We start from the raw sequence: 20,609 nt of genomic DNA, 5'->3' as shown, positions 1-20,609 counted from the left end.
GAAAAAATAGGACTAGCAGCCTTCTTATTCAAGACAGGGGCTTTTGGCGTGTACTCGCCGCTATGCCGCTGTGGCGACGCCCCTGAGACGGCAGAGCACGTAATCCTCTTTTGCAGGCTGTTGGAAGGACCGAGGGAACGATTACGGGCCGCTATCGCACCACGGCCACTATACTCTCGCAGAGACCTCGCAACGGCAACGGGAGAACCAGTAGTTAGTGGGACTATTGTAAGGTGGCTGCTAGGGACGGGTCGGACAGCTTCAAGGCCCAGATAGCATCGATCTTCTCAGGGGGGACTTTGTTGGTAGGTTTAGAACCAACGTAGTATGGTAGTGAACGCAACGCAGTCGCCAATAGGGCGAACCGACGACGCAGCGTATGTATTTAGTCCAGCCATTAGGGCACGGTTTGACATACGGGAGTACTAGTAGAGGTACCGGGGGCTTCGAGCCTACGGCGTATTTAATAATAATAATAATATTTTTTAGTTTAGTAAAGTTATTGAAGTTATTCATACGGTGCCAAGAAAAAGTGGCCAACTTGCTTGTGGGGTACGTTAATAGAAACAACGTGATGCTTTCTAGCCCTAGTACTTTGGCTTGAATGGAATCGTAGACATGAACTGTCCAGTGTTTCCTTGAATACCCAGCAGTTCCCATATCCATGGCAGGATGATGAGGAATGATTCTGGCTCACCCATGTGTTTTCTATTCGCGATAAACCTTGACAATATGTTAGTTAATCTGTGCTATGGAATGATGAGATTTATTACCGAGCTTCTTTGGGCATCCCATGGTGGAGGCACAGATAGTAGTCGTCGATAGGGAAAATCTCATCTTCTGTCCCGTTGACCAACAAGAGCTTCGTGCAAGGCCTGGTAAGTGTTCCATCATTCAAAAGTGAGAACTTATCACTGGCTTCTTTCTTAAAGCGATCGAAGTCATGTCCGAAGCCAAACTTGTAGCATAAGGTGTGAGAGAGGCTGTGTAGGCTTATTAGTATCTTGGTCCTATGTGAAGATATTTGGTAAAGGAAGGGCAGTGCCACTTACTCGAACGGATATTCAAGATGATCAGCATGATCCAACCACTTAGGGTCAAACATATGATGACATCCACCACCTAACACAACCACGCCCTTCAGCCTGTCTGCATGCGTATGAGCCACGCGAATCGAGTAATACCCCCCCGTGCTGAAGCCCCAGTTCACAATTTTGCTCTGGTCAATAGCATCTTGTTTGGCAATCCAGTCAAACATACTGCTCCATACCCGGTCGGGGCTGGTGGGATCAATAGGTGTGCCTGGATTGTCGCCCGTGCCAGGAATCTCGACAATCAGAGTAGCACATCCTAATGTTCTCCAGCCCTCTTTCCAGACAGCCAGTTCAGTGCGATATCCATCGAGTCCGGTGAAGATGATAATCAGGGGCACTTTGTTTGAAACCGATGCAGTTGCGGGAAGATGGAAGAAGCCGGGCAAGAGCTTGCCATCATCGCCTTGTGCGTGGACGTGGGGTATATCAACCTGGACCATGGGGAACTCGTGCAAGCTACACCACAGTTATCAGTGAGTCTGGTTTGAACGATAATCGCATCCAAGAATAATTGCAAACCCCAAGCCCTTTCTAGCAACCTTCTTGCCCTCCTCCCAGGCGTAGCGCTGCTTTTCTGATCTTGGTGCCGGGAACCGAGCAATACGATACAGAGCTGAAGCTCGTCTATACTGTGTATTAGCCACAAGGTATGAAGATAGTCGAATTTTGTCACCACGAACAAGTAGAGCTCTGATGCTTTCTCCTTATTACCATCTTTCTCTGCGAATTCGGCTGCTTCCGCCAGCTCCCGGGCTTTGGGAAAGAAACACTCGGCATACTGGTCCCAATCATACGGTTCCTTTAGGTTTTTCTGTGGCGGTTGAGTAATGAGTATTGCTAATTTCTATCGAGTTTTCAGCTTACCTTGATAATCTCATCAATGACGGGCTGGAAGTCTTTGGTGCACCCAAACATGAATGGGTAAACTCCCTTGTCGCACTGTAAATGTTAGTGTATGATCATTGAACATGCATGACGCTAGGTCTACTGATTTTGGGTACGTACCAATGGCTTCCATTTAGTCTCCCATAACGCCTTGAAGCTCGCATGATGCGGAGCGGGCGTTGCCAGCTTACTCTCGATGAAGAACTTTCCTTCCGGAGCTGCCATAGTACATGAGGTGGGTGACAAGACTTGATACCAAACACCAGAAAAAGACGACAAGTCGACGACAAGTCGGAAAGTAGCACAATTAATTTATTGTTGATCTCACAAAAGAATCCAGCAGAAATTCGGGAGGAATGGGAGAATGAATTGTGCGAGAAGCTGAGATCAAGGCAAATGACGCATGTCCGAGGGCTATCGGACTCGTGTGGGGAAGTCTGCAAAACCGATACAGTAGTCCGGATGTCTCAAAGGCTTGTCTAGATAGTTATCAATTCACTACTCAAGGTTCCAAACAAATTTGATGAGGCGAATTTTCACCCATCGATTCAACTATATTAGGCGGCCCGATGTCTAGATTCATTTACACGTGCCACGCCAACCAGGTCGGAGGCTGGCGGTCAGTCTTGCGCTGCAACCTAAACGAATCACGTATCGTGAATGGAGCAAGCCTCGAATTCGGAAAGCGGCAGTGGGATTTGAAAATATTTAGATCGCATTGAGATCTTTTCATGTCCGTGTTCGATTATGGGGTTTTGGCCTCAAGAGGTTCCTCTTGTTATTCAGTCTCTATTTCACAAACTCACTCGCTTAGAAGTTAACTATATTTTGGCCCTGGCCGTCTGCATCAGTAAACTTTGGCCATCATCGACCGTGGGTTACGATGAACGCCTTGCTGGAAACACGGAGTTCTGCGTTATTTTGGAAGAAGTAGTGGACGAGAGGGAGTATCTAGTTAATATACTTCTGTGCTGTTACTCCTACAAACCCCTTTTCCTAAAAGTGTCCCGTTTAACTACTAGCAAATTGGCCCTAGAATATGTAGCCGTGAGGTTTCCTACGTAATAGAGCAAAGGTATTCAGGTCTTCTGTTTCATGGATTGTAACATATCGCTTCTATTAGGGGTGATTCGTTGCCCAAGTATCAGAGAAGACCACGTCCTCCTAATCTTCTGGATTTGTGTCAGGGTACGGCTAGGCCGAAGGCAATAGTACAGAGTGATGGGGAGTAACGGGCGTCCCTCCTACGTAGCACCGGGTGGTCACTGGCGGTCTCAGGTAGGGGTGCCCATGGTGATGCATTGATCTCTGCCCTCTCTATCTTCCTTCGTCTCGACTCCTTACTTATAGCCAGCCGAGGTTCTCTCTTGGATTCTGGATGTTTGCTTCCGTATGTCTGTGTTCCTCCGACTTCGGCCAATATCTTGGACAGCGGCTCCTTATCTGCAACCAAGCGATTCCCTATCCGCTGCAAACGGCTTCAACGGCTCTCTAGCCGCCACAAACGGCTTCCTACCTGGTGGAAGCCGGCCCGCCTCGGATGACACTTGTGGCTCTGACAACTCCTTCCCTATCCTACTTCGAGATGGTCCTTATATAGATAGCTAGGCCGCCGCTTGGACCCGGCATAACAGCAGGGTCGGCGATGCCAAGGATCTTGACTCTCGTCATCCCAAAGCTTCACATAGATTGTAATCATGACTCGGGAGTCTTTTGTCCGAAACACCCCTCCGGCGGCCCGCCGGTGTCCTGCGTTCAGTGTCCTGACACCCACTGGTGCCTATGGCATTCTGTTCTCTGACAATTTGGCTTGATTTGAAGTAAACTCCTAGTAAAGGACACCCTATTACGCCTAGTTATTTCTGAGAGGGCGATTTTTCGGGGCCGAATAGCTCTTCGATAGCCTAGTGACCTTAACGCCGTTGTAATTGCTTTGTCGCTATATCATGAGAGACTAGACGGTGAAAACAATCGGAGATCATACCAAGTGATATAGCGGTATTTGTTGTTTTCTTGGAGCTATTACTGTAATTATGCCGGTCCTAATTAGAGCCATCTTTGGCTTATTCCGCTGAGTTATGACTAGCCTATTACAAGCCCATTGGACTTGATATAAGTACGGTGTCTTTACGGCGATTTCGTTGTAAGATCACTTAGCCTATTTACGAAGAGCTTGAATTTTGATCCGTTCATCGCGCGAAAGTTCGGTATAGTGTTACCGAGGCTTTTTTAGGGTTGAAAGGTTTAATAAACTACTAATAGATATGCCTCGCGGGGCACGAAAAAAGATCTGAAGTCATTGTGGTTGTGTAGTGGTGTAGTGCTGAGATGCTCCTTTCCATAGAAATTACTAGAAAAGCGACTACTGGCCGAAACGGGTTAAGTGCATTGGCCAGTACCCTGGTAAGTCACTGCACTAACGATTATGATCCCAGGGAGGTGTACAGTTGTCAGCTTCGACTTACGGACCCAAGACAGTGGGGCTATTAACTATGCCTTGTCCAAGGTAGAAACGCACAGCTTCCATCATCTAACCACCCCACCATCTCGCCACCCCACGTCTTATTTATGGTTGCACCACCCCCTGTAATCGACTGATTTACAATTCTCTAACTTTGAAAGCATACTCTTAAAATTAATCTATATATCGAGTTCTTTCGAGTCCTGATCAAGCCTCTATTCCGAATGGTGTGACGGCCGGTGTCACGATGCAACGAAACCCACTAGCTGTGGACCCGTAGGAGCACTGGCCATCTGAAGACGGGATTGAAGATCCTCAGATGTGAGCCAGCCTGTTTTAGTTTCTCTTTCTTTCCTTGTCGAGAATCGTTAAGTCAATACAGTGCATTAGAGTGTTTTGACTCTTCAATTGTGCTCACCGTGACAAATGGCGAGGTGTTCTATCTGTACCCCATCGCGGGGATGGAGTTGCACCGAAACGTCCGTCGTCAAAAGGGATCAACCTAGCGGCGCGGAAGTATTTCTTCGATTTCAAGATCCTCCTCTGCAAATTCGATGGCAAACATGGCAGGGTACTTTCGTTAAATAGACCATCCATGCGACCGTAATCGGGAATGAATCAGGGCCGAACGCAACACGTTGGCCGCCACATTCTCCTGGCGAAAGTCTGCTGGGAATCTCGCAGAGCAGCGCTTGCCAAATGTCGTCCTCTTCTTCAGCCCTCCAAAATTCTGTATAGACAGATTTACGTGAAACCTTACACTGACAGCCTCCATTTGATTGGTGGCCTTCAAATGTCATTCATTATCGAAGAACTCTCCTATGTCTCATTTCGCCGGCTAATAAGATACTTTAGGAGGTTGACTGAGACATCTGTACTTGGATATATCCGCTAACCCGCATCAGGAATAGCTAAAATGCTCCTTATGGGGGACTTGTGAGGAGTTTGACGAGCTACACTCCACCCTGTTGCCAAGATGACATGTGGGTCTACATTCTCCACATATATGTCTTTCCGACGTGACCCACATGTCATCTTGGAATCTCACCGCTTGACCCTTTCGTAATTTGGATTTGAACTTTTACAACTTTACAACTTCCAATTGAAAGATCTAGCAGTAGTCGATCATTGATCGATCAGAGATGCATCTTCGCTTTGTTTTTCTTTGGACTGTCCAAATCCGTTATTCAATCTGCCGCCAAGTGATCGATTAGTAATGCCTACCCTTCAACTGGATCCTCAATGGCAAACACTATTATACCCAGACAATCGCTCTAGCCAAGCTATTGTCGACGAAGCTATCGAAGAATTCCAATTGGTCTACCCTGAAGTGCTTAATATCGAAAGTGCACGAATTGCAGAGGAACAGGCAATACCATCAGAGATCGATAGTCGATCGGTTACTAATCGATTAGCCCCAATATATTATCTATCAAACCGAGAACCTTACCCTTATTTCGGCATCAAAAAACAATGATTTAGCAACGTCGATTTTCGCTGATACGATTATTTATACACCCGAATTGAATGCTTTGTAAACAACGGCCAATTGACTACAGTCACTATTGAATGCAACTGAAGTTGGTGTCCCAAGCCAAACACCTTCCGGCACACCTGTCTCCACCATGGTGAACGGGCTCAGTTGGACCCAGCTGCATGGAAGACTTGTCTCAGTACCCATAGGCAGCTTGTAAACGCGGCGAATATCGGTTACCATAAAAAGGCAATCACTATCGTCGAATCTGAACTCGATGGCTCGCTCCTGATATGGGTTGTTCGTCGTCAAGGCGAGCGTGCCATCCTTCACATTCCAGACCTTGGTTTGAGATATGCCACAGCACGCGAGGAGTGATCCTGAATCGTTGAATACCATGGAGATAATTCGTTGTCTGATATTAAAAACTTTGCATTCCAAAAACATGCTGGTATCCCATAGGGTTATAGTCCCTCGGGGGATGTCGGTCGCCACAGCAAGGTGCATAGCAGAAGAGGCGAGTCGGACTGCTTTGCCGCTGCTCACTGAGACGCGAGCTAAACAATCATCCCAGTCATCGTTAGATATGCCCGAGATAGACAGCGTTGTCGCCGGATTGGAAGCGTATTTTTGGGATATGACCGAGGAGGAAGGACTCAGGGCTGGGATGCATCGGTAAATTAAATCTGGATCTTCTGTTAGGTTTCGTCCAAATTTCGGTGGGATTTTCATCAGATCAGTGGCCCAGGTCTCAATGGGAGACAAATCTGATAGCCTATGTAGCATTGGAGGTTTGTTTGCGTCCGCCTTTTGTCTCTTCGCGAACGCTGTAAGTCGACGGGAGACCCCCGTGAGCTCCGACAAATGGCCGGTCATTGAGAGATATTGAATCCATGACAGTGGAAATGGACCGTTCAAAAACCGCACGAGACCATTGAGTACTCGATCGGATTGTATTGAGCAGCCCTCCAGATGAAAAGCCCAGGATGTTGCCGCATACCGCAAAAATTGTGGAACCTTGAGTGTATGGATCTTGCTGCGAAGATCTTTATCGCAAAGAGCGATGAGACACTTTCCGAACATCTCTTCGTGTGACTTTTGTGGTTCTAATGAGAAGGGGTGGTGCGTATGTCTTCTAAGATATTCGTGGGCTGAGTGATGAACCAGCGTGACCCTGTTATGGGTGTTGACGGTAACGAATTGCCCACAAACCTCATTCACCGTGTGCTTAAGATCCATAATGGAGTTCAGTTCAGTAATGTAGGGTTCAGACAACTCTTCGACAGTTAGTGGCGTCTTGGCATACATGGCCCATGACAGAAAGATGCTTGCCAGTACCACGTCTTCTGGCATGTCAAGCCCCGCGATGACATCCAACATCCGACTGTACAGCTTGTCCATGCCGTCAGGGGTAGTCAGCAGGACCTTCTTGACCTGTTCCTGGCGGCGACAGTTGGCTACACGTTTGAAAACTAAGCTAGCCCAAAGGAAATTGCTATGGGCGCGTTTGGTAATTTCGGCAACGGTCTCGATCTTGAAGGTCTCATCACACGGTAGATAGTCGATCTCTTCAGCGACTACTGCGCGTATGTCGTTTTCATTCACTGGTAGCGACATATCGACAACCCGCGTCTTTTTACCTGCCCTCTGCACGGCCTGGATAATGCTTTAGTTTGGACGGCTGAAAAGCAGAACCCTGAGAGTTATCTTGAAGCCACTCGTAGCGACCACGAGGTCGATAAGTTGCCTACTCGACTCTGATTCGTCAATCCCATCAATAACCCAGAAGATTTCAGGGCCTTCGACATCGGATAGTATTGAGAGATATAATCTCTTCCAAATAGTAAATGTGTCTGCATTCTGGACTCGTACACCAGCTCGCGCTAGGTCAGCCAATGCTCGGCAAGCTGCAGGTACTCGAGCTGCAACCTGGTGTGCCAAGTAACGGAGCATTCTGCTTAGTGTTTTCTTCTGTTGATCCTCATGTTTGAAGAAATAATATGCACAAATATGCCCTTCGTCTAGCAGACGATCGATCACAAGTGAACAGAGAGTTGACTTGCCACTTCCTGGGGGTGCATGGGCCCAAAAGATCTGGCTAGAGTCGATGCCACGCCATTGCCGGAATTCGTTACTTGACACGAAGTCTTCGCAGGTTCCTTGCTTCCTCACTGAACGCCCAGCCACGAGTTCCTCTTCGGGCGGACAAGAGACACCAAGAAGTGAATTGACGAGTTTCAAGTCCTCTCTTCTATCCTGCGAGTTTTTGCGTTGTTGAGACAAGGACTTCTCGGATACTGCGAGTTGGCCATATATATCTGACAGGGCTCTCTCTTGTGACTCGGCTGCTCGGGTACAAAGTGGTATCGGAAGAGCTCGGTACGGAAGAATAGTGCCGTTGATGGGGGAGGCTCGTTGGGTCGTGAGTCGTGGCTTCCTCGGAGGGTAGGTCTGACGCCGTTGATGCCGACTTAGTCTTTGTGCTTCCTTTGACCTTAAACCGTTGCCACTGCCGTTGCGAGCGTTCGTCAGTAATATCTGTCAATAAATGGGCGGCTGATATCGTGATTCTTCTGCAAATGAAATAAATCATGCGCTCTCAACATACCATATTTGATTCGGGCTGATTGCCAATAGAAGCTACTGCTAGGTTACGATGGTACCGATCCTACGTAGCTGTGACGAACCCTTGTTGGGGAAGGGATCTCATCACGTCTTACGACTACGTTTCTTCAGCGGCTGGTTGTTTGGAATGAAGTTATGAAGTCGCAGCCTCGCCATCGTAGCGGCCCATGAGTATCAACACCCATCCTTGTCAACTTGGAGCCTTCCCTGCACGTCCAGATCCTACGAAATTACCCCGCATCTCGATGGGACAGGTTTGGCTCTTGAACATGTCTCAATACCCTTCTAACGAGGAAAGATTGACCCAGATACCAAGAAACCCTTACTCATTCCCACATCAATACTACCCAAGGCTGCTATAATCCCTTCGCGTTAACTATCATGGCGGAGTCCAAACAAGGACCCATATTGCCAGCTAGCCTTGAAGATGGTCGAGGAGAGCCGGTCGACTTCAAGGCACTGACCGAAATGAACCGCAGTGCCGCAGTCGCCAACTCGAGAATCTCCCAGCTTGACGCTGCTATAGTATCAAGTAAGCAGCACGGCAATTCAAAAGTATGGAAGTTGCCCTGAACACAGAGGCAGTACTGGAAGAAGGCGATGTGATCATGGGTGTGAACAGATACGGCACGTCGACGTGGGCCGAGACTTCGAGGATTGATGCGCAAACTCGCGATGGCTCACCTCGTTCGTATTTCCTTAAGGTATACTCCAACTCCCTATACACACATAAAACTTGAGAGATAACTTGCCATTCTCCACCCAGACTCTGAGAACTTATGACGCTGCTGAACGCGTGCTCGGCGAGCACAGATCAATGCAAGAAATCTAGGACACTCTGCCGGGAATTGCCCCAAGGCCACGCGGATATGGTGAATGGCAAGACCGGAAAGGAACCTACTTCTTCGTCTGTGACTATCTCAACATCACCCACGAGCTTCCCGACCCCGTGCAACTTGGAAAAAAGCTCGCTGAGCTGCACCGCAAAAGTCAGTCGCCCAATGGAAAATTCGGGTTCCACTGCACGACATACGATGGGGAAAAGCCGCTCAACACGACATGGGACGATAGCTGGACATCCTTCTTCAAGAGACTTATGAACGATGTTTACCAGCTCGAGAAGAAAGTCAACGGCTTGTGGCAGGAACTCGACGACGTGATGCAAATTACACTCGAACACCTGATTCCCCGACTCCTCGACCCCCTCACGACAGAAGGCCGCTCCATAAAACCATGTCTGATCCACGGTGACTTGTGGGAAAGCAACATCGGAACCGATGAGTTCACGGACGAGATATACATCTATGATGCTTGTGCTTACTACGCCCACCACGAGAAAGAGGTGGGCATCTGGCGGTGCGCGCACCACCAGATGACGGATAAGACATACCGAGACGAATACTTCAAGAACTACCCCCCGAGTGAGCCGCGTGATGAAGCTGATGATCGGAACCGTTTGTATTCAGTTGAAACACTAATCATGAATTCACTGGCTTTTCCGGGCGCGAAGACGCGGCAGCTGGCTTTTGAGGAGCTATCGTACCTAATCAACAAGTATCTCAAGGACGGTGATTGAGTTGGTTTATGTTTGCGTGAAGACACCCTAAATGTATTTGGGCAGTCTGTCGGACCGCACCAGCCTTCGACTATGAACCCCTGGCTTTTCCGTTTTACTGTTACTGCAGCTAAGAGGTGCACCTTTCTGTATTTAAGGCCCTTATGGCCACCTTTACTCCTTTGGACTTGGGTTGATTGGAGACACTTTCAACTGCATGCCTTGTTATTGTTTACGATAAGTCCTAGACAGTACATGCAAGAACCCAGGAGCGCTTTAGGGCTGGTTAGCGAGAGCAGGGCATTTACTAGCCCCTAATGAGAAATTTGGTGTTATTTTGGTCTCTGTTCGCTGGTAACATATTGCTAGAGACACTCATATCGCGCCCAATAAAACTGTCCATTTGAGTCTCGCAGGCGGATTGACCGAGATCGCGTTGCCTCGATGCATGTGCCTGTCTCCAATGCATACCTCGCCACTCCAAGAGCAACAACAGTGGAACGAGGAAGAAGACAAGCGCAGCCAGAATGACAAAAGACCAGCCCGGGCCCAGACTTCGCAACAATGGGTCCAAAGCCGCGAGATCCGCCGCAGCCATCTCGCAACGAACAAAGTTGCAAGCCGCCTGTGCAGTATATGGGCAGTTTTGATGTATATCTACAATCAACGTATTCAACGCCGTGAAAAGCGACTGGATGGTGAGACCGATGAAGAATTGCTCAACAAGAGGCCCAGCCATTGAAGTCTTGGTATTGAGCTGCCAGCCATAGCCAACGATCAAGGCCGCGCTCAGCGCCACGAAAAGCTTTATAGTGCGTGTTCTGGCCCGTTCAATGGGAAATTTGAGAAGGTCGCCGATCTTGCGTTTGTCGACCGCGATGCCGGCTTCAGTGGCTGTCCGTCTATAGTTACAGTCCAGGAGGGTACCAGTTGCGAACGCAGCTATCGCGCAGGCACACCCGAAGGGAAGGTAGATGAGCCCTGCAGCTACGCCTGTGATTCCATAGACTTCGAGAAATATTGTGGAGAGGGAGGCTTGCAAGCAGGTGTATGTCGCATAGTTGACACCGTATGCGAGAAGGATAATAGCCGTATTGGGAATCCTCACGAGTTTAAGAGACGCTATAGCATTGGGAAAGTGCCTGTGTTTCTTCTTGACAGGTTCGACGAGAACTTCCGGACATCTTGAGAAGGACACTTGAGGAACAAGGGCCGATATCAGGGGCCGGTTGAAGCCCTTTGCGGTCACAGTGCCATCTTGGACAATATTTCTTGCTGTCTCTGGAAGAAACAGGATCATCGGGACCAAACAACAAGGGGTAGCGGCCGACAGAAACCAAAATATTGATCGCCACGACCAACGAAGTAGTAACAGCCCACTCAGCACGGGCCCAATACTAGGTGAAGTATTCAGGCTTTGAATCTTAGAGTCAGCAATCAAGATCCAACGTTTCAGTTCTCTCAACATACAAAAAAGACATGATCCCCGAATACTCACCCCTCTCGGCGGGCGTGAAAAGGTCACCCAAGACTCCATACGCAATCGAGTACGTGCCCGAGACACCTGCACTCTGCACCATACGAAAGAAAAACAATAGTCCAAAATTCGACTGCAAAGCCAAGCCAACATTCGCACACAGGTATACGAACAAGCCCAGCAACAACACGGGCCGTCGTCCAAACCGGTCGGCGGCATCGCCCATGATGGCGGGGAAAATCCCCGACTTGATGAGGTATGATGTCACGGTAAGTTTGATCTTCTCAACACTCACGTCAAGGTCCGCGGCGAGGACTGGGATCGCGGGGAAGTAGATGAAGCTGCTGATGGAGGAGAACCAGCCGGCCGAGGCGGCGAGGGCGAGGATGGTGTTCTTTTGGTGGCGGGAGAAAGCGGAATATGCAGGGGTGGTGGTGGATGGGGGAGCTCGTTGTTCTTCCTCAGTCTGCTTGGGCGGTGGTGGGGAGTTTCTGGACATTTTGGTAGGTATTATGGTTATGGGTTTGATATGAACTCTTTTGGAGGTTGGGGGCTTACTTGTGGTGTTTTGCATTCCATTATGGTGCACACGCAGTCCCCCTGCAACAGTTCTAGCCGGATTCTGGACTAAGCCATTTGGAGCATGAACAGGATGTTTGCATGCCGATATGTGCTAGTTTAGGTAAAATACTTGAATAGAGGAAAGATCCAACTGCGACAAACTCTTCATTAGCCCCAAATCCAAAAGCACTCTTGGAAATGTCGAAACTCCTGCAGCAAAATTTTGTTTGTGCTGATCAATTCTCCAGCGGAACGGAGAGGGGGCTAGAAGCCTGACGGTATGACTTGTTGCAGCCCAAACAAAGAACGAAGCAGTTGATTCAGAAGACGTCCCTTGTTACTAGAATATACGATAGTTACCCGTCAGGAAATCAAATCTCAAGTCTTTTGTCTAAGGCACAAGAGAATACCCCTTTCCATCAACGCAAATAGCGCTCTATCTACACCTTAAGGGAGAAAGGTTCCTGAACTTCTCTCAAGGAAATGCAATTGCAGCCGTTCCCTAATAAGTAACCCTGCAAAACGCAATCACGAAAATCAAACCGAAATAAGTCCACATGGTCTATACGAACACCATCTGCCTGCTGTGGAACTCCTCACATTGATTTCGAGCAAACGCGCTCAATGATAAAATTCTTCAGCCCTTAAATCTCATGTAAGGGGTGCTGGACAGGGACCTCCGCATCCAACTCCTCCTCTTCCATCATCTGGCGCTTCATACCAGCGGGAGCCTCAACCTTATCAAGAACCTCGTCATCGAAATCGACATAGGCGGGAGGAGCAGCGACGGAGGCCTTGCGCTTCTTGGCGACGGGAGTCTTGGCGGCGGTACCGCACTCGCCATTGGAATCGATGTCGGTAGTAAAATTAGGCACCTTGCTTCCTTCCACCTCCACAGTTGGTCAGCTTGACGGCAATCGGATGCGGAAAGGTCCTTTCGCTTTCTACCCTTAGTGGCCTTGGGCGGGGCTGGAAGTTCTCCGTTTTCCTGGGAAGCAGTCGCCTTCGAGGCCGAGGTGGCATTGACCGTGAGGTTGAGCTTCTGCTTGATCTTACCCCACTTGTTGGACGCTATTTTGTAGGCCTTGATGCCTGCAACTTGCTGCAGCTTGTTGAGGTCGACCTGTGGGAACGTGATGTCGGTTTGGGTTCAAGAAGAGGAGGTGAGAATAGATGAAACGAATCGGAGCAAGGTGTAAGGATGCGAGATGAGTTCGAGTAAGACGTGGCGGCATCAGACAAAAGAAAAGGCAATGAGAAAATGGTGACTTGGGTAGTCACTTACCTTGGGCATTCCACCAATGACACACTGCCAGGCAATACCGGCAATCTGGAACTCACGCGCAGTCATGTCGGTTTTGCTATTGGAAGTGTTGGTCACCTTCTTAATCTCGATCCAGTTGTTACTGACGGTCTTGGGGGCGTTGACGCCGGCCATCTTCGAAATCAATGTATATGTATGATCAGTATCTACGTAGTGATAAATAGGAAGGGAGGAAGTGTTGAATGGCGAATTACCTTAGGGAAAGAATCGCCGACGCAACGCCAGGCGAGGCCGGAGAGCTCGAGTTCTTGTTCGTTCATGGGCTTAAGTTATGCTTGCTTGAGGATGGTTGGGGGAGGTAATGGCGTGTTACGATAGAAGGTTCAAAGGATTGGGTGGAAGCTGCAGATGAGATGATGCTGGTGTTTGGAGATGGCAGGCGCCGGATAGAGATGTAAAGTTGCTGCGTGTTTGGCAGAGTAGAGATAGCATCTGTCGGGCAATGACAGCAGTCGTATCAGGTTGGCTGTGCTAACATGGGTCAACCTTGGCCGAGCAACCGTTGCTTCCAGGATGTGGATGTAAGCGTGACGATTGCATAGACTGAAAAGACGAATTTGAAATTAGGTGATATTGTGAGTCTTCACCAGTCGTAGTTGTCGGTCGTCACTGTCACATCGCGTTGCGTCGATACCAATTATTGGGATCATAGCACGTTCATAACAGATCCACTCGGTAGTACCACATTTATATAGCATTGTCGAATTCAATGGGCGAGAGTGATTTAATCCGTGGCAACAAATTTGCTTGTCTCTGTAAATCCTCATTATTGTAAAATCTCGTCACTGCCACCTGTTATCCTTTAGCGCAGCAGCTGTGAAGGTCAACCCTCGCAGACTCACTACAACCAGGTGACTTACAGCTGGAACACCTGCCATGGCAGTGCCAGATGGGAAGCCAATCATAACCCCTGCAGGAGCCCCGCCAAGCGTGGACGACTTAGTCGCGCTCGCTCCTCAAACCTAAGTTTGTAATCTTCTTTCCTTCGCTCCTTAGAGTAGAATCTTCGTCGATAGCACCTAATCGAGGTCTCTACCAATGCGATGCAACCCAGGTCGTGACAGCAGCCCGATCAAATCCAACGAATAAATCAAACAGACAATTAAATAAACAAAGACAATTCCTATCTTCAAATAGTCAAATCTACGAGGCCGAATATTTGGTTTGTTTGGTCAAATCCAAATATTTTGGAAGAGAGATTTTCCCGGGTCCGGACCAATCAATACTACCTACTGTATTTGACACTATAATGGATTACAGCTACATTACTAGCCATAGACGGTCAGGATGATAATTTCCCGAAAGTAAAGGGTCAGATTATTTGCGCATCTAACCGAATAAACTAATTAATCAATTATAACCCTAATTGGTCAGATACACGTATAATACAATAGACTATAACCTTAGACTTACCAGCTTAGCCTTGAAACTGTAGGTATCAAAACCGACAATAGGACCACTCATGTGATATCGTACTTAAAACAAGCTATAAGAAGGCATAGAATTTATTGCGTATCTGGTCTCTCCAAGTCAAAAAGGAGTGAAAGCGTCCATAAGGGCTTTAAATACAGAAAAGTGTGCCTATTGGCTGCATATTTAGATCAGTTGCCTGATACACCAGAGGTTTCGTTTCTGAAGTTATAACAGTTGGTTGTGCACCGAAGAGTTTGTGCGCAGGGTTTGTGCACAGGGTTCGTCAGTCATCAACAGCAGGCTGCAATAGCAGTAAACGGAAAAGACAGTCGTTGGAGGTCGAAGGCTGGTGCGGTCCGACATATGGCTTTAGACGAATTGCCTACGACTCAACCCCGAATTGATCCGTGGCGTGGTAAAGAGACAATATACTCACTGATTATCTGTATTCTAGGGCAACTAGGATTTCCCTGAGACGACCAAAAACCAAATCTTGTCGAACCTCGCGATGTCTTTGACGACTGGGACCCATCCGTACCCTAGCCATTAATGAGGCCGAGGCAAGCGAGTCAGAGGTGTTCGGTATCTGGTCTATAGGAGACTAGGGGATCAACAGTAGTCAACTCCATCTTGTTGGGCGGCGCCATCTCCGATTTAACAACTTAATGCTGATGACCTAGTTCCATCTCTTGATATCCATCTTTTTAATCATGTCGTAAGTCTGACAGCTAATCCAATCAACCCGATTTAGCGTGTCACCTAATGATTCCTTACCCGTCAAAAATGATACATGATGCTAAAAGCACTGAAGCGGGATTTCAACCGGGTTGATTTAACTGGAAGATGTTGATATCCTATGCGCCTACATGCAACGCGCTTCGTTGTTACTGATGTAATGGTGTGCCGATTTTGCCTGCTGTTGATCAGTCCATTCCCGCGAGCAGCGCCAGTCCTTGGAGTGTAGTATGGACTAACGTGAAAAGTAGAGAATTGTGCGATGTCATCGATACAAGGTCAGATTTGCAATCACTATCTGAACTACAGACTTGTAGAGACTCATCTTCAAGTAGACAATTAACTATACATGGGCCTTTGGTGGAAATGGGTGAATACGTCAAAAATGACCCGTCTCCTCTACAGGCCGTGTGAATACAGTATAAACACATGACTCTGGAATTTGGAGGCAGGCTAGAGTGACGTCAATGCACGGCTAATGCGGTAAGGTAGTGCATTGTTGGTCTGAGAGCTAGCCTGCAGCAATAGCACCCAATAGGCCAGCGGGACTGGTGCACTGGGCAATGCAAGGCTATCAGCCGACCATTTCCAGCCCCGGAGTTAAGGAAAATAAATGTTTCGTGGAAGCTGCGACTACTCTGTTTCGCTGACAGCAACCTCGAAATCTCCACGCACGCCTCTCCGTTTTCGCATTCATAACCTGTGCCCGAAACTACGGCAGCATTTTGGCTTTCGATTGGCCTTTTGAAGAGTGGATACGATGGGAGCACCGACGAATATAGCGTTGCGATAATGCCAGAATCGAGCATGGCAGAAACGCGAGGGGTTCGAGTATTGGACAGTCGAGATGGTGTAGGCACAAACAACGACGAACGAGCCGGGAGAAGCTTATCCAGGGATGAACCGAAGGGCCCCAAGGGCCAAGTCTACACAAAACAGCTTTCGTCACCATGCTCAACAACGTCCAACGACCCTTTTCCCGCTTTGGAGATCACGGCCTCGACGCCCATTGTCTCTCGATTTACAGATGGCAACCACACCGAGCACGAGGGCCTGGAGGTTGAAGACACTGGGGAAGGCGCATCCTCGTCTGGTGCGTCAATGAACAGCACCGACGGGTCAGTGTCCTCGGTCATGGAAGAACCGCCGCCCGCGTCATCCAAGGATTCGACCCAAACCGAGACGACAACGACGAAGACGAGACCGCGCACAGAGTCCACTGCGAAGAAGGAAGCTGCTGAAATCGTCCGCAAGCTCTCTGCATCACAAATTCAAGCATTGGCTGCTTCGCCCGAATCGCTGCCTGTTGCGGTGATGCCCCCCCAACAGCGGAAGCCGAACGGGAGCGAATACCCCATGTCTGCTAGTATCGCCGAGTCTGCGTCGCGGCCTTTGATGGCCGGACAACTGCAAAATGAGATACAGGGCCATGCACAGGATCAAACACCTACATCAGCGGCAGAAAATCATTCTGATCCGCTGCGTCCCCATCAGCCTAATACTGCGCCGCTTCGAAGCGCAGCTGACTTCCGACGACGTCCAGCGTCCTCGCGGACGCTCTCTACACCTCCTATCAACCGGAAGACTTCTAGCACCACTTTGGGCCTCATAGCACCAGTGTCGACTCGTCGCAACTCGTATAACCCTGGACCACGACCTCCTCCATTGAACCTCAGTGGCTCGAGCAATCTTCCGTCGGTTCCTCAACGGGCGCCCATGCCTCCCAAGGCTGAAGATGCCCAAGATGCCGAGCACATCGAGTCTTCACCTGCTCCCATACAACATTCCATACCTCTCCCACCCATGTCTTTGCACACGCACCTTCAGCTCGAACTAGCTGGTGTACGGCCCAGTCCACTGTACATCTACCGTCATAAGTCGGCCGATGCGCCCTACGAGTCAAGCGCAGTCAAGTTTGAACGCCTGCTGAATGCCCTGATCATGCCCTACTATTTGGAATCAACTCTGACCTTTGGCGCCCTAGCATGCCTAGACGCATTTCTCTACACGTTTTCTCTCCTGCCCATGCGGTTTTGCATTGCCATCGGCGTCCTCGTCAAATGGTGGGCATACATCGTCTGGAAGGAGATGAAATGGGTTGTAGGCTATGTTTGGCAGGGCATTTGGCGGCTCTGGAAGAGAGGTCGCCGTGGGAGAAGCATATCGCGCGACGCCCAAAGCAGGACCGACGGTAGCCAAGCCCCAAGCGAGGTGGACAGAAGCCGCAGTCGACCAACGGAAAATGGACATGCATCACCAGACGCAACGGCTGGCCCCATGGCGGAAAACACCCCGCGACACAATGCCAACGGAGCTCTACATCCACCCAAGCATGCCATAGCTAGAAATACACGCACCGGATACCGGCATCGCAGAACAAAGTCGATACCCTCGAACCTCACGTCTTACCACAAGGCAGATCTGCTGCAAGGCGCTGTCATCATCTGTAGTTCTCTGGCATTGATGAACGTTGATGCTAGTCGCATGTACCATTTCATCCGCGCCCAGTCAGCCATGAAGCTTTACGTCATCTACAACCTTCTCGAGGTAAGTTTACTGACCGTAATCAAGCCCCTACTTCTAACACCCTGCCATAGGTTGGTGACCGCCTTCTCGCGGCTATCGGTCAGGATATTCTCGAATGCCTCTTCAGCTCCGAGACGTTGTCAAGGAATAGCTTTGGCCGCTCCAAGATTATTTTGCCATTCGGGATGTTCATCCTGTCCCTGATCTACAACGTTATCCATGCTATATGCCTCTTCTACCAAGTCATCACCTTGAATGTGGCTGTCAACTCGTACTCCAACGCGTTGCTTACCCTAATAATGTCGAACCAGTTTGTCGAGATCAAGGGCAGCGTTTTCAAGAAGATCGAAAAGGAGAACCTCTTCCAGCTCACCTGCGCTGACGTTGTCGAACGCTTCCAACTCTGGGTTATGCTGTTGATCATCGCCATGCGGAATATCGTCGAAGTCGGCGGCATTTCCGTGCCGGGTGCGGGTAGCGAGGCTGATGGCAGTGCTTTGGGCTCTGGGCCGCTTCACACCGCATCTATCCTGCCCGCGAGCTTTACCATCATCCCGTCCTGGCTGATGTCGGGCGAGGTACTGTCACCGTTCTTGATTGTCATCGGCAGTGAAATGCTAGTCGATTGGATCAAGCATGCCTACATCAACAAATTCAACAGCGTGAAGCCTAGGCTCTACCATAGAATGCTTGACATTTTCTGCAAAGACTACTATACCAACGTAAATATCTCTACCGTTTCACTGGAATAACGAACTAATGTGAAGCAGGCATTCGGCGCTCCCGCCCTTACAAGGCGCATCGGGCTCCCACTTCTTCCACTCTCGTGCCTCTTCATCCGTGCCTCGGTGCAAATTTACCACATGTTCCTAGCCACGCGTTTACCACCGCCACTATCACCTACGGCAACCACCGAGCTGTCTCTGGAATCATCAACCCCATCCTCTCCTGCCATGATTGCAGCTTTAGACCGCCTCGACTCGCTCATCCGTAATGCTCTCGGACGAGCTGTTTACGGGTACCCCTACGCCAACCCACATGTTCGCCCGTTCTGGGCTTTTACTAGTGACGACGCAATTGCCATGGTTACCATGATTATTGTGTTTTTCTTGGCTTGGGTTGTTCTATTGCTCTTGAAGCTAGTGCTTGGTATGGCCTTGCTCAAGTATGCGAGGGAGAACTACGCTACTGTAAGGATGCAGGAGCTGAACATCAATCACAAGCACCCAGATAAGAAAGAAAACTCTTATTACCAACCTGGCAAACGGATTGGTGGGTGGGGGCATGTTGAGGTTGGCGACGAGAGGAGGCGTATGATTTATGCAGACGATCCTGAGGGGCTGAAGAGGATGCGGGAACGGGAACGCAAGGGCGAGGAGGCGTCCAAGAAGATGGTGCCTGGCGAAGATGGACTCGAGAAAGTCAGCAGGTATGAGATGATTGCTAAACGGATATGGTAGGGCTAGGCAGGATCTACATACCCTAAATGCGTCATCCGCACCAGTTAACGTAGTCCACGGTCCAATTGCACACTTTGGCAGACCTTATACGACAATGTATAAGTTAATTCAACCACAACGCCTATCATCAATTGAAACTACTCAGAATCGTTATCTTCAGACGTCTCTACATCATTTCCACAAGTGCGCGCATTATGTCCGGGCTCGCCGCAGATTCTACAGCGCCGTACACGCGCAATTCGCCGCCTCGTACGACCACCAATTTGACGAAATTCGGCATGTAACTGCCCATCAACCTCTCGTTGAGACTGTAGGTCCTGTCCAGCTTGTATACGAAGTGACCCTCCACTCTGTAGCTATTTTCCCTTCGCACGGCGACGTCGACTTAAGGTCTCATTTGCCTTTCGAAGTGATTCGACCTCCCCTTCTAAAAGGGCAAGCCGATGCATAACCTTCGTTGTACCTCGCGCAATCTGATCTATTCCAGCAAAAATTGACGTTGGTGAGCTATTTTGATGTCGTACAATCCTATTTTTCACATAATCGGTCGAGTGATGGCTTTCGTGACCGTCGAGGATCAATAGGCGATGAGTACCTTTCGTACGAGACTTGGTGTGATGATCGAAGTGTTTTATCCAATCTTCGCCTCTCTCGTTCGTAGTCCAGCCATTTTTAGTAACTGCGACAACCCAATCAGGCGGTAATGGGCTGTTTTCGTACCATGACGAGAGGTGGGTTTTGCCGGCGAAAATGATGTACGGAGGGAGGGCATAACCGGACGACCCAACGCCTTGAATAACTGTAACCCATTCCCGATTTCCTTGCTGGTCTGCTCTAGGCCTTCCGCGCCGATCAGAAGTCGTCACGACCATTTCGGACGAGATTTGGCCCATCACAAAACCGGTCTCGTCGAAGTTGTAGATATCCTCCTCCTGGATCGCGTATTTCGCAATTGTATTCCGTACCAGGTCAAACCACGCGCGATACGCGTCGGGGTCTTCGCAGAGGACTCTCTGATA

At 49.1% G+C, this 20,609-nt stretch overlaps 6 protein-coding genes across 6 annotated transcripts; 2 read left to right on the top strand and 4 right to left on the bottom strand.

Moving 5' to 3' along the window:
• Positions 1-522: 522 nt before the first annotated feature.
• Positions 523-2,331, bottom strand: BCR38DRAFT_396739 (Alpha/Beta hydrolase protein). The gene is made up of 7 exons (XM_040857654.1): positions 2,100-2,331; positions 1,959-2,033; positions 1,775-1,905; positions 1,614-1,718; positions 1,053-1,550; positions 774-983; positions 523-723 (listed from the first exon to the last, which is right to left on the bottom strand). Exons 1-7 carry the CDS (start codon positions 2,202-2,204, stop codon positions 588-590), a joined length of 1,260 nt encoding a protein of 419 aa, XP_040713758.1. The 5' UTR covers positions 2,205-2,331; the 3' UTR covers positions 523-587.
• Positions 2,332-5,950: 3,619 nt separating this feature from the next.
• On the bottom strand, positions 5,951-8,525 carry BCR38DRAFT_411531 (uncharacterized protein; the record flags this gene model as incomplete). The annotated part of the gene is made up of 3 exons (XM_040858589.1): positions 5,951-7,570; positions 7,610-8,452; positions 8,523-8,525. 3 exons carry the CDS (start codon positions 8,523-8,525, stop codon positions 5,951-5,953), a joined length of 2,466 nt encoding a protein of 821 aa, XP_040713757.1.
• Positions 8,526-9,096: 571 nt separating this feature from the next.
• BCR38DRAFT_459481 (Fructosamine kinase-domain-containing protein) lies at positions 9,097-10,115 on the top strand (the record flags this gene model as incomplete). Its single annotated transcript, XM_040862291.1, has 2 exons — positions 9,097-9,243; positions 9,372-10,115. The coding sequence occupies 2 exons, from the start codon at positions 9,097-9,099 to the stop codon at positions 10,113-10,115; spliced, it is 891 nt and encodes a 296-aa protein (XP_040713756.1).
• Positions 10,116-10,338: 223 nt separating this feature from the next.
• Positions 10,339-12,070, bottom strand: BCR38DRAFT_459480 (major facilitator superfamily domain-containing protein; the record flags this gene model as incomplete). The annotated part of the gene is made up of 3 exons (XM_040862290.1): positions 10,339-10,376; positions 10,566-11,509; positions 11,565-12,070. The coding sequence occupies 3 exons, from the start codon at positions 12,068-12,070 to the stop codon at positions 10,339-10,341; spliced, it is 1,488 nt and encodes a 495-aa protein (XP_040713755.1).
• Positions 12,071-12,523: 453 nt separating this feature from the next.
• BCR38DRAFT_38251 (uncharacterized protein) lies at positions 12,524-13,867 on the bottom strand. The gene is made up of 3 exons (XM_040857429.1): positions 13,651-13,867; positions 13,418-13,570; positions 12,524-13,255 (listed from the first exon to the last, which is right to left on the bottom strand). Exons 1-3 carry the CDS (start codon positions 13,714-13,716, stop codon positions 12,848-12,850), a joined length of 627 nt encoding a protein of 208 aa, XP_040713754.1. The 5' UTR covers positions 13,717-13,867; the 3' UTR covers positions 12,524-12,847.
• A 2,838-nt stretch (positions 13,868-16,705) lies between these two features.
• Positions 16,706-19,590, top strand: BCR38DRAFT_459479 (eukaryotic membrane protein family-domain-containing protein; the record flags this gene model as incomplete). Its single annotated transcript, XM_040862289.1, has 3 exons — positions 16,706-18,151; positions 18,202-18,852; positions 18,901-19,590. 3 exons carry the CDS (start codon positions 16,706-16,708, stop codon positions 19,588-19,590), a joined length of 2,787 nt encoding a protein of 928 aa, XP_040713753.1.
• Positions 19,591-20,609: the final 1,019 nt, after the last annotated feature.

The sequence above is a fragment of the Pseudomassariella vexata genome (assembly GCF_002105095.1).
Source record: "Pseudomassariella vexata strain CBS 129021 chromosome Unknown BCR38scaffold_10, whole genome shotgun sequence".
Taxonomy (NCBI): Eukaryota; Fungi; Ascomycota; class Sordariomycetes; order Amphisphaeriales; family Pseudomassariaceae; genus Pseudomassariella; species Pseudomassariella vexata.
Note: the sequence above shows the minus strand (reverse complement) of the source record. Positions and strands in the feature narration are given on the sequence as shown.

Bases quoted from the DNA above. Each gene is read 5' to 3' on its own strand.
- BCR38DRAFT_396739 (XM_040857654.1), bottom strand. From the start codon at position 2,204: ATGGCAGCTCCGGAAGGAAAGTTCTTCATCGAGAGTAAGCTGGCAACG. The intron at 2,034-2,099 runs GTACGTACCCAA...TAACATTTACAG, and splicing joins AGACTAAATGGAAGCCATTG to TGCGACAAGGGAGTTTACCC. The intron at 1,719-1,774 runs GTTCGTGGTGAC...TACACAGTATAG, and splicing joins AAAGCATCAGAGCTCTACTT to ACGAGCTTCAGCTCTGTATC.
- BCR38DRAFT_38251 (XM_040857429.1), bottom strand. From the start codon at position 13,716: ATGAACGAACAAGAACTCGAGCTCTCCGGCCTCGCCTGGCGTTGCGTC. The intron at 13,571-13,650 runs GTAATTCGCCAT...TTGATTTCGAAG, and splicing joins TCGGCGATTCTTTCCCTAAG to ATGGCCGGCGTCAACGCCCC. The intron at 13,256-13,417 runs GTAAGTGACTAC...ACGTTCCCACAG, and splicing joins TCATTGGTGGAATGCCCAAG to GTCGACCTCAACAAGCTGCA.